The sequence below is a fragment of the Parus major genome, chromosome 1, assembly GCF_001522545.3.
Source record: "Parus major isolate Abel chromosome 1, Parus_major1.1, whole genome shotgun sequence".
NCBI classification, from domain to species: domain Eukaryota; kingdom Metazoa; phylum Chordata; class Aves; order Passeriformes; family Paridae; genus Parus; species Parus major.
The window spans coordinates 24,197,556-24,214,006 of NC_031768.1; the positions used below are offsets into that span (position 1 = coordinate 24,197,556).

General features: G+C 39.9%; 1 protein-coding gene across 3 annotated transcripts in view; it reads left to right on the forward strand.

The window, feature by feature from the left end:
• Positions 1-16,451, forward strand: part of NAXD (NAD(P)HX dehydratase) — a 50,454-nt gene that overhangs the window by 1,376 nt on the left and 32,627 nt on the right. For 2 of the 3 annotated variants that reach the window (XM_015621050.2, XM_015621041.1), the window contains exons 2-4: positions 5,563-5,713; positions 6,781-6,826; positions 8,449-8,537. In XM_015621050.2, coding sequence (XP_015476536.1) covers positions 5,563-5,713; positions 6,781-6,826; positions 8,449-8,537 — 286 coding nt within the window. Of the gene's footprint in view, positions 1-14; positions 578-1,797; positions 2,170-5,562; positions 5,714-6,780; positions 6,827-8,448; positions 8,538-16,451 lie in introns of all 3 variants that reach the window. The other variant, XM_015621034.1, reaches the window with a different exon arrangement.

The following is a 16,451-nucleotide window of genomic DNA, read 5'->3' on the forward strand; positions in this document are numbered from 1 at the left end:
CGCGGCCATTGCAGTGACCCCGGCCGGCCAAGGATGATTACGAACACGCGGGGCTTCCTGTGGTCGGATCTGGAGACGCGGGCGCTGCTGGAGATCTGGGGCGAGGCGGACGTGCAGTCGGCGCTGGACGGCAACTTTCGGAACAGCCATGTGTACCGGGACGTGGCGTGCCGCCTGGCCGAGCTGGGCTTTGAGCGCACCCCCGAGCAGTGCCGCATCCGCATCAAGGGCCTCAAGCGGCAGTACTACCAGGCCCGGGACGGGCTGAAGAAGAACGGGCACGCCCGCAAGATATGCAAGTACTACGACGAGATGGACCGGATCCTGAGCTGCCGGGGGGGGCCCGACGGCGCCCCCGAGCCGCTGGTCCCGGCGCCCGCGGGGCCGCTGGCCGCGCCGCCCACGCCGGGCACGCCGCACAACAGCCGCGAGCTGGACCCCGAAGTGGACGAGGACAACGGGCCGGAGTCCCCCCGCGACAACTTCACCGAGGATTCCGGCGAGTGCTCTTCGTACGCCGACCACCCCATCAAGGTGGAGTGCCCGTCCTTCGCCATCCCCGTGCCGCCGGGTGACGGTGAGTAGCCGGCCGGCTCCCGGCGCCGGGTGTCCTCCCCTCATCCCTGGGCTCTCGCAACCCGGCTGCCGGCGCTTCTCCCTAGCTAGCGCGCTTCTCAGGTGGCTTTTACCTTATCCTGCTGCCTCCTGCCCCGTCCTGCGCGCTCCGAAACCCGCCCGTGCCTCCCCCCGCTCTTGCACCTTGCGCGTCCCCGTGAAGTGGGGAGCCCCATGGAGCGGGCTGCTGCCGGTGCTGGAAATGCGGCATGCCGGGGAGGGGGAGATGCTGCGGACAGTGACCTGAGTGAGGTTTTTATCGGTATTTATCAATGGGGAGCCAGCCCATGGAAAACTAGCGCAGAGATTTTCCAGACAAAGTGTCAGGTAGCATTGTAAAAGAAAATGAGGATCTCCTCGCTGGAGGATTTTCCCATTCCCTGCAGACTGTGTGCAGTTTTGCTAATCGGTATTGAAACGATAATGATGATACCTGAAAAATCTTATTGTTGTTGCAGATGGGCCAGAAAGCCAGGGAAGAGCTTTTGCATAATAAATGGCATGGGTTGTTTCAGTAACACTGCTTCTAACTTTATCGGGCTTGCGGACAGAAACAGCACTTTGACAAAGCCTGTCCTTCCCCTGCGCGTTCGTTACCCTCCGCATTTGTGTGTGGAGGTGCGGGAAAATGCTGCTTGTTTTCAATCCAGATTAATGCAAGGTTTTTAATACAAACATGAACCTGTCTTCAGAAGTTGACATCATTTAGGAATCAGCCAATTGGTTGACATTTCAGCAACCTTCTTTTTTACACTTAACCCCCATCAAAGAGTTGTTTACACTAATGTTCTTTTGAAATGCAAATCTAGAATGCCAACAGACTGAAACTCAATTTAGATTAATGTAATTACCTGCAATACACAAATGAGGCTATACTATTTAATAACCTTCACTTAAACCTTTTTGGAAGATGAAAAAGACTCCTATTGTTGAAGTTTAGTACTACAACAATTAAAATTGCCTCTGTGATTTTTGTGTTACCCTTGCAACTTGGTAGAAGTTTGTAGGTTTGCTTTAGAACTCTGAAAGAAAAATACCTCAAATAAATACAGCTCATATTGAGAAAGTGTAGCATAATGCTTTGAGATGTTAGGTCACATCTTGTAGGGAGATTTTTTTGCTGCTTTCCTCTTAGAGAATTGTTTTCCATCAGAAAAATAATTGATTCTTTCCTTGCTTTAGGCTTTAAAGAAGTCAGTGCTCCAACTATTACCCCACCTCTCAATCAGCCCAAAAGATCAAAAAAACGCCATACAAATTTGACATTGGATAAAATGATGGAAAAATTCCTGCAGCAGAGCATGGATACAGATGAGAAATTTTACAGATTCGAAGAGCAGAGGCTCAGAATTGAGGACAAGCGTCGGGAAGCTGAGCATGCTCGAGAACTCCAGATGTTACAGATGTTGGGACAGATGTTGGCTGGAATTTCTTCTACAGTATCACAAAGATCACAGTCTATACCAGCAAGTCCACCTCGGAGAGCGAACCATCGTTCATATGCGGATAACTTTAATTATAATGCTATGACAGCAACACTTTCTCCACCGATAGGTACTTCCTTCTACAGCATAAATAAAAGTTAGGGTACTTTTTAAAACTTCTGTGTGAAAGCACTAGTAGTAAGCAGCTTTTGAAAATAAAAGCTAATTGGAATTATTTAATACTGTGATGAAGGTGTTTGTCTGATGTCAAATGAAATTAAATAATTATTTGTACCATTGTACTGATTATTTAATACAGGTACGTTAGTTATAACAAATTTTGATGAGCAAAATCGTACCTTTTGAACCCTGTAAACTTTGGGAATTTTTTTTCTACGTTCATGTCTCTGTACTGTGAAATTAGGAGAAGTTTTATGCATAAAAGGCAACTAGGAGAGTTACCAGAAGCAATCTGGAAGCATTAGTTACTTTGTAGCAGAAACTTTGCTGCTTTTCAGCTTTAAGTTATCAAGCCTAGCCCAGTATATGAAGTTAAGGCTGTGCATGTGTTTTTTCAGGGCTGGGAAAAGAGTGGAGTTTTGCCTACACTGAAGTAAGTCAGATGAAAAGATCTAGCTTCTTTAAAATAATTTTTTTTAGAACAAAATTCTGAATCTTATCAATTAAGTGGGCATAATAGAAGATGAAAATACTTGTTTATGTTTTTGTCTACACCAGCTCTTTATAGATTCTCTGGGCATCTGAATTTACTTTAAAGAAAAGGGCAAAGCAGTATCTCAAGAATTGGTATTTATGCACAAACTCTTCCTTCTGTACCTCCATGTGTGGGCCAGAACCTGATGGTAGCAATCATTAACAAACTTCTTGGGATCTGTGTGCCTGTGGCATTTATTTTTATCGTGGTCTCTTTGAACATGGAGGTAGACTGTTCAGGTAGGAGGAAATCAGGAATCTATCAGTGATGGAACCAGAGTGAAACTGGGGCTTAGTGATTGTAGCCTGCCAAGTGGAAATGAAATAAGTCTTACTGTGTTCTAATTCTGAATTTCATAGTGCTTGTAAGAAAAAAAAAGTGCAGTTTGAAAAGAGGAGGAAAAAAAAGAAGCAACCACCCAATGTCAGTGTTGAGTAAGAATCTGGCATGCCAGATCCTAAAGGGCATTCTCTGAGTCCTGAGAGGTGGTTTCAGTTGTGTGTTAGTTACCATTTCCTTTTAAAATGCATGGCAGACTGGGTGGTTAGGCCTGTTGAGGGTTTAGGCTGGCAGATCTGCTTGTGTTTCTCGAGTGGATAGTTGGTGTGTAGGATTTCCTGGTGGCAGCAGATTTTTTTTTATAATTTCTGGGGTATCAACAGATACAGTGTTTCAAATGTTGTTTTCACTTTTAAAATAAAGGAAAACTGGTGTGCCTTAGAAAATCCCACAGGGAATCCTTTAAGGCTCTAGACTGGGGTGAAGGTACCTACAAGGCCTTCCCATTACTTCTGAAAGTTTTTTCCTGAAAAGCTTAATTATGTGTAACAACCTGAAACTGAGGTTCAGTTTTTCTCCTGGATTTCATCATATAGGTGTACAGGCATATTGCATTGTGCAAAAATGCATTTTACGTATTTCACTGTAGCAAGAGCAGTTCAAGATACTAATCTTCTAACTGGCAAAGGTGTAAAAAAGTGGTTACGCTAAAATGTGAACATAATGCTTCAGGCAACACATCTTTTAAGGAATTAAGGTTTCATTTGTTAAGAGCTGAATATGCTGTAGTGATTCTGTTGGTAGAGTAGGGCTATATTAAGAATGGCTTTTTGCATAATCCTCTGTTTTCTCTCCATTATTGTGTAGTCACTTTATATTCACACATGAACAAAAACCAGCAGTAAATAAACAGAAGGCCTTCTTAATACCACTGCACTTTAAGAGTTCCAAGCTTTATAATGTTCTTGTGTGGTTGAATACCAGCACGTGTATGAAGTGTGATTTAAAGAAAATATCTGCCCTATTTTCAGAGGAGATGAGCATTTTGTTCTCCTCTGGGTCACTGCAATGCTATTTTGGCCATAATCCAAAACAGGTTGTGGGGTTTTCTCTTTTATTTTCATTCATCATTTCCCTTCCCCCCCGCCTTTTTTTTTATTATTTCTCAGTAGGAGTGGGATGCCTGTATTCAAAAGCAAAAGATCAGCCAAGAGTATTTACCATTATTGAAGACTAAAGCATACTATTACTGAAGATTAGCATGTCTGGTTTAGGTTTTGATTCTGTGGAAGAAAGAGAAAAAGATTCATTTTGCTTGATAGCACATAGATTTGGAATTTTCTTGTTTATTACATTTTTCCCCCTTATTATGCCCAGTACTTCTGGAACTGTTTTTCTTTTATTTTTCCTTCTTTTTTTCTCTCTCTTTATTTTGGAGTTGTGGGGTGGGGTTACTGAGTTTTATACAGGTGAAAATAAGGAGTATCACAGGAGTTACTTTCTACATAATTATGGTATACATGTGTAGCAGTTGAAAGGTTTTTAGAAGATCTGTAAAAAAGAAAGTAAGCATGGCTGTGGTCTAGGACACTGATATTAGCATTCAAGTAAGCTGCTCTTCTGAACAGAATTTTGCAGGTAATGAAGAGCTTTTAAGAACTTGCTCTTTTAGTGTATTTTCTGCAGTTTATAGTTAACACATTGTTGATAGAAGTAGTGATCTTCACATTTTTCCCATATTGGGTAAATGTTTTATTTCTTTCTAGTTGTAATTGTTGATATTATTTTTTTCTTCTACATTTTTGTAGCCTTTTGAAAGAGTTACTTGATACATAGCCTGCTGGGTGTGCAGTCTTTTTTAGTATGTGGCTTGACATGTAGCTTTGCATCAGAGATCTGGAGATGTATTATAGCTAAAAATGATCTTTGTGTGATATTTGTGATGTTTGCATCTAGTGCGTTGGATTATAGTTTTGCAGAAAGACTTTCACTGTGCTTTGTAACCGCCTACCAAAATAAAAAAGCAGTGAGATTCTGCTAAGAGGTGGAAGTCTTTAAGGGGAAGCGAAATATAAGGTAGGGTGTACATTTAAAATTTGGCTTCAGTTGCTTTGTGCTTGCTCTGTGTCTGGGTGTATTTAGTCTTTACTAAGTGTACCTGTTTCAGTTGAGCTTCATTATGGAACTGATTTCAGGCTGAACTAAAAAGGTATTTCTAGTTACAAAATCTTCATGTAACTATTCTGGGTTGTTGTTTCTTTCTGTACCTGAGCCCTAAATTAGGACTGTGAACAGTCAGTGAGCATATTCTCTTCATCAGACCCTGAATACATTTTTATAATCATCACCTTCCCTAGTTACTCGCTGTTCCTAAGGCCTTTATGTGACAAAGCATTTGGATTTTAGAAGTATGTCACTTTGTGTATCTTTGTGTGATTTTATTAGTGTACATGAGTGCTTAAGAGAAATGCTTGGCAGTAATTTAAGAAAGAACATTCTTTGAAGTAATGCTTATTTTCTTCTTTTCAGTTATAGAGAGATCTTTTTCACTGCACAGAACACACACTCTGAAGGATATGGAGAATATTTTCCAGCTGGTTCGCAATGTTATCCCCCCTCTAACAGGGAAAAAGCATAAAGGTCAAGATGGTCGTATAGGCATTGTTGGAGGATGTCGAGAGTAAGTTAAATGGAAGTTTGATTTTTGCTTCTGATAAAGCTTCAGGATGTCATAACTACTTGTAGAAGCCATTCAAACTGACCTTACACTTAAACCACAGTTTCCAGAGAGCTTTAATACTCCATCATCATGACCATGCACACTTAGAAAAAAAATGGCATCTTGCAGATGTGTGCTGATGTTTTGATACTGAATGTTATGGGAACTTAAAATACTGTTTATGTCTACCTTCTCTGTCTTTTCTGACCACTAAACTCTCTGCTTTCAGTGTTAGTCTTTTCCCATTGTATAATGAGGTTTCAGAATGAGTAGAGTAAGACAGTGGCATATCTGATTTTTTGCTTTCTTGAGAACTGTGTCTTTGTATTTTCTTATGCTGTGTTTTCTTGTGGGCTTTTTATTTTGATAAATACTGGTGTTTACTAGATTCTGTCAATACCTTGTTTTATGTACTGGAGTAATGGGAACATCCTATTTCAGGGGAGAAAAGAGATACTGCATAAATCAGTTAAATGCTGTACTGACCTAGAAACAATATTAGCCACAATACTTTGAATGAGCCACTACACCTTCCTGTTTTTCACTTTCCCCTTTTGAAAGAGAGGTGACACCTTTCTCCTGTAAGAGATCTACTGCTAGACATCTGCCATTCATAAACATTCCATAAAGAGCAAAAAGGTGCTGTCTTGTAGCTGGGTCAAATAACCAGGAGTTAGAAGCTGGTGGTCATAGGTTCTTATCTCTTGGCTGAAGCAAGCACCTTTGGAGGGTGATTGTGTTCATATCTCTCTCTTCAGTCTTTATAAAGAGAATTTAGGGCAACTGGAATCACAGTTTAGGCACTTTAGTTAAACATCTAAAGCCAGATGGGATTGATCCAGGTCACAGGTCCCATATTTAGCTTGCAAGCAGTTTTTGGCTCTTGTTTTGTTTGTCTCTAAACTTTCACCTCTGTTACTTGAGAAAATTTTGCTGGTTCATGACATGATCTTTGTAAATATTTCTATGGAAGATCATTATCTAATCTCATTCCTGTGTTTCCTGACCTAAATTTTATTTTGTTTCAGATACACTGGAGCACCATATTTTGCTGCAATTACAGCTCTCAAAGTGGTACGTGTTCTTCTATATAAGTCCAAAATGAACTTTTCATAATTTCTGTTGTCTGGGTGTCATTTCTAAAATAGCATTCTTTCTGTAGTGCACATGGACCTTGAGCTCTAGGTCTTCTCTTGAGCAAAAAAAATCCTTGGTCCAGAATTTGTAGAAATACTTTGTGAATGTGTCATTCACTGTGTTTCCTTTCTCTGTGTAAGGTGAAGTTAGAAATATGTCCAGAATTTGACAATCTCAGGGACTTGGATAGGAAATTTCAGGACTTAATGAAATATTTTCCCCAAGAGTGATCACTAAAATAACCTTAGATTATGATTAAAAGTTCTGGTTTTGCACTATAGTGAGTTCTTCAGATTTTTTTTTTCTGGACCTGATAAGTGTGTTGAATGAAATAATGTTGTTTCAAAACTTAAAACTTCTCCTAGTAAAATTCTTACATGTTCTAAGTTTAAAGATTGTGGGTGTAATTCAGTGTAATTTCTAATAGCACATTTTATTTGCATTCTAATCTTCAGCAGAAGTATTTTCCAAGCTTTTTTCCCTAGAAGCATAAACTTCCTTATTTTATTGACAAATGGCTAAACAGACTACATAAACACAGGGTGATTGTACGAATGTAAACAAGTCATGCTTACATAATATATCTAATTTTCAGAATGCTGTTTATAGTGTGCCAGTACTTTCAGTTCATTGTGTATGTTTTTCTTTTTGAAGATTTCTCTCAATATGTAGGTAACCATCCCAGATATTTCCAACCACCTCTTCCCTCAGGATGAAAGCCCTCAAAGATTAGAACTGAAATGATGTTATTTAACCATGTTATTATAAAATCCCAAGGCCACTCAGCTTTCTGTCCACTATGTGCAAATCCAGTGGCAATACTAGGAGGTTCCTCACTGAAGTAATTTGATTTCAGACAGTTACATCTGCCCATAAACAGAGTAGCTTGAAATGTTAAATGTATAGTAGTAAAGCAGAGAAGACACTTCCTTAATACTGGAAACTTCAGTATGCATGATCAATACAAGATACACTGGTGTGGTCACTGCTTACATTATTTTATGTATATTCTGATTTTTGAGTTGTTAGCAGACACTTGAGACTCAACTCTTCAGCATTAATGTTTATCTAACATAGGGTGTGTTGCTGAAATTGTGCCAGCCTTTTTCTTGTGTGAATTTAGCCCATTGGGTAAAAATGGTAGGACTAGAAATCTATTAATGAGTTTCCATAACTATATTTTGCATGTATGTTACAGTAGTGTTTTGGCTATCTTATGTAGTTTTTCTCATGTTGATCTGTGTTCTTTTGTACATTAGACATTGTAGACTTCGCTCATCTACAGATGAGAAACATTTCTTGAGTGAATAAAGGTTTGAGATTTGTGTTTTCAGTCATCCTGTTAGTAAGAAACAGGAAAAATATCATATTGGAAGTTAGATACAAAAAGAACAGAACATTTCATACTAGTCTATGCCAAAATAGAAGAGACAATAAAATTTGTTTGATCTATTGAGAAGAAAGAATTCAGTTGAATTATTAGTTGAGTAATCTTTAGAATGATAAAGTTATTATTAAGTATAAATTTGATAATGCTGTTTGCAAATTTTCTTTTTTAGGGTGCAGATTTATCCCATGTGTTTTGTACCAAAGATGCAGCAACAGTAATCAAATCATATAGTCCAGAGCTGATTGTTCATCCAGTTCTGTAAGTGACTTAAATTTTGTTTAAATGAGCTAGTCAGGCTTGCAACTTCTAATATTTCAGTCTTAATTGATTACTTTGTGTTGTTTTGCTGAGTTACTGGATGGATGAGCTGGAGATCACAAAAACTCTGGGCTTTGTCCTTTCATTACAATCAGTTAAATGTGGGACAATCAGTGGTGAGTTTCTTTTTGTGACAGTCAAAATACAAGTTTTAAAAAGCAGAAATCTTTCTTTCTGCTTCTTGCTGACGTGTTCTGTGATTGTAATGCATTTACCAGTGAACAGTGGCAAGATCCAGAACTACAAATTACTACAAGCCAGCAGTTTGCAATCTGCAATTTGAAAGGCAAATGGAGTGTGCTCTCTTGCTTCTTCAGCCCTAATAGTATTTAAGAGTAGTGTGTCTGTTTTCCTCTCACTACTGTGTATGTAGACACCTATGCAAAATTACCAGGCAAGAGAAATGCTAATTCTTCTTTGTGACTATGTTGCTTGGGAATAAATGGATGTTCCAAAATCATATAAAATACAGGGCTTAATTAACAAAAAGATGAAAAGTTTAATAAGTAACTGAATAATAAAGTTAATAAGTCCTCCTTAGTGGAAAAATCAATGTGTGTGTGTGTGCGCGCGCGCTTCTCCAAATTTTTGTTCTGAAATGTGTTACTGACTGATGAACTTTCACGGGATAAATTTGTTTCAGTGAGGTGTTATGATGGTTTGCAATGAGCACTGCAAGTGAGAGTTAAGATGTGTGCCTTAGGTGTGTGCCTCTGAGCTTAGCTCGCACCAGTGTGTGTCAGAGTTTGTTGGTGTACATAGCAAAGCCGTGATCACGGTAGGAAAAGCATAATTTAAAAATGTGTTTGTCAGATATTGCTGTCTGGAAGGATTTATGACAGTAGAAATATTTTGGTGTCTGAGAACAAGAATGTGATCTTCCTTATGGGGATGCCTGTTGGAAGTCAGAAGTTTATTGCATTCTGAAGGTGGGTTTCATTCCTGTCACTGGAGACAGAGGTGCTTAGAGAGAAGGCAGCTAAACAGGGCTGTGGTTTGTTGGCTGCTTTTTCCTCCCACTCCCCAAAGGTAGAAGAAACCCATAACTTTACGGGTTTCAGACAAAATAAAAATGATGTTTGAAAGCAGGGAAGAGATAGGTAGGGTATTTACCAGTACAGCTGTTTGCCTCTTAAATCTAAAAGGCGTCTCTTTGGTTGATGTTCTGTCATATCATATATTTGCTATCATATGATAGCAAATGCAGTGGAGAAGCCTAATGGCAATATTAACGTTTAACTTGGGGTGTCTGGATGTTCCAGTTGAGATACAGCATATGGTCATCTTGTATGGCAACGAGTTGGCCTTGCCTTGGGAAAAGCACTGTTTGTCCTTATCTCTGGTAATGAAAAATGTTAACAGGAGAAACAGAAGCAGCACAGAGGAAAAAGGAGGTGGAAATAGGGTTAAGAGTAAACTTTCTGTTCATGAAGGACCAGATCGTGCCTGCTAAGTAAGAGTGGGATTTTTTTATACACAGATTCTCAGTGTCTTCTGTGGAATTCAGATTTCAGTGAAAACTCTGATCTTTCTACCTGCAAAGAGAACTTTTGATTTTAAACTTCTGCTCTGTGAGTTCCTTCAGATGTACACAGTACAGACAATCTACCAATTTTCATATCCATATATCTTTTAAGTCTGTGACTCAGTATTTAATACTCATATTGAAACTCTGATTAATTTCACACAGATAGCTGGGCTAGTTGCATGATGCACTGGATCTGTAAATATTGTTTACATGACATTCAGAATCAAAAAACTGCAAATATCTGAGTGTTCAGATTTTATTTATTAAATTTTCTCATGTTTTTATCTCTTCTGCTTTGTTCTCAGACTGGGAAAGAGAAAGCAGTCTTTTCTGGTTAGAAAGGAAAAAAGTCTTGATTGACTCTACTGAGCCCAGGTTTTATTGAAATTTACACTAACAGCCTATTTTTCTTGTGAGGTCCTTTGTCTTCAGTGTCACACTTTTCATATGATCCTTTATATGTTGTGGAGCCGTTTGAGTTCCGCAGGCACAGCCGGCTGCCCTTGGTTCAGAGCCTGATCTCTTAAACACTCTTTGTACTTTCTCCCAGACCGCACTTCACGCATGGAGGAACCTCCGGGTAAAACCCACGAGCAGCTATGTCATTGTTTTCTTTTGTGTCTCTCCTTAAAACTTGGCTTTGTTATGATTTCTCCATGACCCTTCAGAGTAACTAGGTAGTTGTTGTACCACTCTCTTATTATGCTAATCATAATTATGGCCCCGTGTACTCAACTCCCTGTTTGAACAGCTTGGCATTTTGCCAGGGTTCAGCTGCCATTTTGTACTGCTGGGAGCCTGACATTTTATCATCTTAGCTGCCACAGCTTTCTCTACTGCCTTCACCTCACAGGGGATCACCTCAAGGGAAGAAAATGCTCTTTTCTTGCCCCCTCTGAATGCTTGGGCTCTTCTGGCTCATTAGAGCTGCTGTTGCGGATCTTTGCCAGCATGACTGGTGAAGGTATGTGAGAGTTAGGAGTTGGACTGGAGCATTTCAGGTCTTTGGCAAGTGTCTGTCACTTGAAGGATGCAGAGAATGTTATGTGAGAATGATTGAGCAGGATGGCAGAAGGAGGGTTATGAAAACGAGCATGGCCAGGGCAGTCCCGTGTGACCTCAGATGTAATCCATCCTGGGAATCCTTTTGGTGTAACATTCCATGCTGGCGACACCCATGGTGCCACTTTCTCTGTGGTTTTTGTTTCTTGACTTCATTCCCTGGAAGTGAATGTGAGAGCTGGGACTGCATGTGGCAGCTTGGGATCTGGAAAGATGAAGCCTCAGAGCCTGGCTCTGTGTCCTTGCTACCTGGGCAGAATAATGAAAGCAGTGTGTCTGGGGGCTGTCAGTGTTATCAGTAGTAACTTTTCCTTTTTATTCAGGGATTCTGTCAGATGCATTATTCCACAACTTCCACAACACCCTGGTATTATTCAAAAACTGACCAGCCAACCAGTTCAGTATTGATGTCTGACTTTTTGCTTTCCTGTGGAGGAGCAAAAAATGCATATTGCAGAAGTTGGGGTTTTTTGAATAGTGGCATATACCCAGTCTTGGTGACATCTGCTCTCCTTGGTCTTGTCACTGCTGCCCCAGGTTTGTGCTGCATTTTCCTGTTTTGTCAGCTAATGTGCTCCTACTGTAAATGCTTCACAAATATAGGCAAAATAAAGCTTAGTTTTTGCATTTTATTTAGTTTTATTGCAGGTGTTCTCTGCGTGGATTTTTGCTGTAGACGTGTGCACACTTCCTTCATGCATTTCTAGAGAAGAGTTTTCAGCAGCTTTTTTATATTTGCCATGCTAGTGGCCTGGCTCAGATCAGGTCAGACTTCTTGGATACTTCTTGTGTTGGGTTAGCTTATCCTGTCCTGGTAGGCAAGTGGTCACAGAGCTAAATGAGCTGTATGAACCCAGCTGGCTGTATGTTAAAAGAAGAGAGGATAAATCTATTGTGCTATATTCCCCTTGTGCAGGGACTTTCCAGAATTGTACAGAGATTTTCTTCTCTGTAGGCCAGAAAAGAGCCAGACACTGCTGAGGAGCCCCCTTGTAAGCTGGTTATCAGACAGTTTGTAAAGTCAACAGTCGATATAGTCCTTGATCTCCAGGGTTTTATCAGAGAAGTGGAATGAGGTCATTAATTTCTTGTGGTGCCAAAGAGGTGATGTAATTTTACATTATCCACCAAAAAAAACACCCTTGAACAAGGCAGAGATTTAGAACTAATACCTTCCTCTTAGCTGATTGTATCTCTGGGTTTGTGTGGACTAGGAAAGATTGTCAGAATTACTAGAAGTCTTATAGTTAATTGCAGAGTTCACGGTTTGGGTTGCATTTTTAAAAAGGTTATTCTTTTGAGTTTGAAATAGAATAACTGGGAAGAAAATTCCTCTGGGGCTGGACTGTGTGTTGAGGCCAGTTACCTTTAATGAAGAAACTCAGTGAAGATCAGGGTTTCTGGAACACATTTTACCTAGTTTTATTGATTTTTTTTTCTTCAATTTTGACCATTTGAAAAAATCATGAAAGTGGATCATGAGTAGTTGAGGGCCTGATAAATTACTTGAGCACTCTGAACCAGTGCCAAATCTCTTACAGAAGGCCCAGAAATAATATTGAGATTTTTAGTCCCCTGTAATTATGTGGAGATGCAAAGGCATTGAGGCACCGTGGGAGGATGTTCATACCTTTTAGTTGTGTTAGCTAAGGATAGCTATTAAACACTGCTTCAGTATAATGCTGGTACTAGCCTCACTTTTGGATCAGCTGCTGGAAGAAATGCAGAGCTGTTGTCATCAGGGGAAGTCACAGAACAAACAGATTCCTCCACCAGTCAAAAAGAAGTCTCACAAATGGCTTGGCTGCTGGATCCCTGTTACACCTGCAGAGAAGATGAAGGAAGACATAAACTTTGTGATCTTTCTTCCAAAGCCTCATTTAGATATCAGGCTGGCTAGGAATCACATGAGAAAGTTTGAGGTTTTTTTTCTTAAGTACTTAGTGGGAGGTAAAGGTCAGTTTATATGTGCTGACTTAGAGAATTTATTTATTTAAACTCTTTCTTGTTCTGTCATGCAGTGCTGTGGCCAAAACTGGCTTATGGACCTGTTTTCTGTGTCCAGCTTTCTTGGCAAAAAACTGCTTCTTCTTTGCTGTGTGTTGCAGAGTGAATAAAAGCTGGGAGGTATATTTTTCACTCTGTACTATAGTCCCTTTCCTTCCTGTTATTGCAGAGGTCCCATGTGATTCCAGCAGAGGTTTTGTCACCTTCTCAAAATGTGAGAGTTAGTCAAAGATTTTTAGCATTGCTACAAGGAGTGCTGCTGTCCTTGCTGCTTTCTGATATGTCAGAAAGATATGTACTCCAGTTAGATCTGGCCAAATTTATCTTCCTGAATGCTTGCCATACTGCTGTGATTTGAAACCGGGATTAAATTTCTTTGGTGTTCAGTCTTTCTTGAGTTTGAGTGAAGGCAGGCATCCCTGGGGTTTGTTACTGAAGGTTTTAGGATTTTTTTTTTTTTTTATTTTAATTTTTTCCCCAGATGACAAATAAGCAGAGCTGATATTTGGGCTGGGACCTATCCTGTCTTCTTATGTGTCCGCAGCTGACTGGAAGTACTCTATCCTTCTGGGTATTCATTCAGTTATTATCTGTGCCTTAAGGGTTGAATATGAGGGCTACCAATGTGATAAAGCTTGCCACTTTATTTCCTGGTTTTAACATTAAAAAAAAAAAAAAAAAAAAGTGCATTATTTTTTCTAGGGACATTTTAAATGTGTTCCTTTCTGAGGGAAATTGCATTGTCATCTTCATTCTGTGGCTTTTAAAGTCAAAAGTTTGGTTGATTGCTGTCCATTTGGAAAATACTAGACAGATTCTATTTATCAATTCAATTCAGAGGACATATAATAGGTCAAGACCACTTCCATGAACTCTGAAAATAGGAGGTCAAGACATTTGGTTATCATTATGCTTTTAGAGAGGATTGTCATAATACACACTGGTAATGTAGTTGAGATCAAAACAGACTACAACTGCCTTAAGTATTTTTATATAACTAAATGCAGGTCATAAAATTATTGTGTTGGTAGCTGTGGTATCTTTACAAGGCTAGATAAGGTTGACCTTCAGTCATGTCTGAGAAATCTCAGAAAACAGAGTTAGTCAACAGCTTCTTCTCTTTGGGGCTCTCACAGGATGCAAGAGGCTCTGCTGTGCTTAAGAGAGATGATCCCATTTTTGTAGTGCCTTTGGGTTCATTGCTAAAGAGGCTGTTGCTAGCTCTGATGCCTGTAGTGGGTGACCACACAGTTCCTAATGAGGCAGAGCATCTGATAGTTCAGTGAGAGTCTGCTGTCCAAGTAGCAGCTATGGAAAACACTTTCAATCATTGTCATTATGAAAAAAAACCCCAAAACAACAATATAGTCAATATGTCATTTTTTTCTACGTGTTTACCTCAATAGGTCACACTTCATTCACACTTTTACTGCCTTGAAGGTGGACTAGGGAGCGAGTAAAGACTGGCATCTGCACATTAAGAGCAGTCCCTTCCTATGAACTTGTGACACTTCTGCCTCTCCTGGATAATGGGCTGCTGTTCCTGCTGCTGCTAATATTCAGAGGAAGCCTACCAGGTTCACTTCTGGTGTCTAAATTAACTTACTCAGTGTCTGGAAATAAAGACTTGATTTGAATAGAATTGAATAGAATTCAATCCCTCTCTCATTAAGGTCTTTATTTTTCTTTCATTTGCTTCCCTGTTATTTAATCAAATTGTAGCTGGAAAATATGTATTGTCTATCCAGTGTTTACAGATTGTACACAATTTAAAGATTTAAACAGCCTGTTAGGTGAAAATGACCCTTTTGTCTTTTAAACGTTTTGGGGGCACATTTTAATATGCTAATCCTAATTTAATAAATGTATCTCTTTGTTCTCTAATTGCATGCAGACAGCTTGATGCCAGCGTGTTGTCTTTGTGATTTGCTCTACCTGACCGAGGTGCTTGGTGAGACACACGAGGTGATGGTGGGCTCAGTGAGCTTCTCTAGAAGAAGCTATTATTTCCAGTTCTCTTCATGAGACTGAAAGAGGCTGCCTGAAGCCCTAGGTCTTCTGGAAATTTGGCATTAATTTACGAGAAAGATGATTTAAACGTTGGCAAATACAGCCACTCTTGGAATAGAGAATTAGTTTAATTTTATGCTCAACATTTTTTTGCATTGTTTGACTTTGCTTTTCATTCCTTCAACCCATCCTTTACAGGATAATTTCACTCCCTATCTCATCTTCCCTGTTTCCAATAAAGGCCTCAGCCAGGGTTTACCACAATTGGTAACAATTACTTTTCTGAGAGAACTATTCCAGTTCTAGAGCTACACATTGTGTTCCATTTTTGGCTTTTCTGATGTGTTGTATTACATGACAGGTTCCAAGTATCAGCAGGTCTAACATTTGATTCACATTCATTATAATTACCTGCAGTGTTTGGACAAACAAAACTCTTTTGTCAGATCAGAAACTTTTTCTCATCTTTGACAGTAAGTCTGTAGGTTTGCTGTGAAACTGCCCCCTTAGTGTGGCTTTGTCTGAGTTGGCATAAACAGACTTGTGCAGTGGTACATTTTAATGCATTTGGAATTGCCTCAGTCATACCAAGTGTGTACAGATAACAAGCAGAATTTGAATAATGTACTCTGCAGTAAGGAGCCATATAGTCAATCGGGTGACAGCAGTCTTGCTTTTGTCCCGTGTTCTTCTCTAGCAGGAGGTCCCACTGATTGGCATTTTCTGATGTCCAAACCACATCTCTGATTTCTAAGGTGGTACCAGCTCTGCCTTAGAGCCATGTGAAGAGCTGCAGTCCTGCTGCCTCCTGTTTGTGCTGTCATTCATGCTTATCTGCTATTTCTGTAGCTTCTGGTTATACCCTTGCTGACTTGGCTTCACATTTTCTTGTTTCCATGTAAAATTTGACAAGGCTGCACCTTATCTCTTGTTCCTTTCCCTCCTACAGAAAGCAATGACAGAAACTGTCATTCATCCTGAATGGGGAAAGCTGCTGTGTTTAGAGCTTTCTGTGAATATTTAAAGCTATTGCTTGGTGGCTGTTGATCATTTGGTAAAAGCTAGTCTTTGAATAAAATGCAGCAGAGAACAAACTTTGATTTCTTTGGAGAGCTGGGGATGGGAGTGATGTTTCAGGTCCTAGCTGTCAAGTGTCCCACCCCCTCTGGGCAGTGACCAACCTAGAGCAGACTTTGAAGCAGATGGTCCCTGTCAGATATCTGTTACAAACAGCTCTACAAGATGCT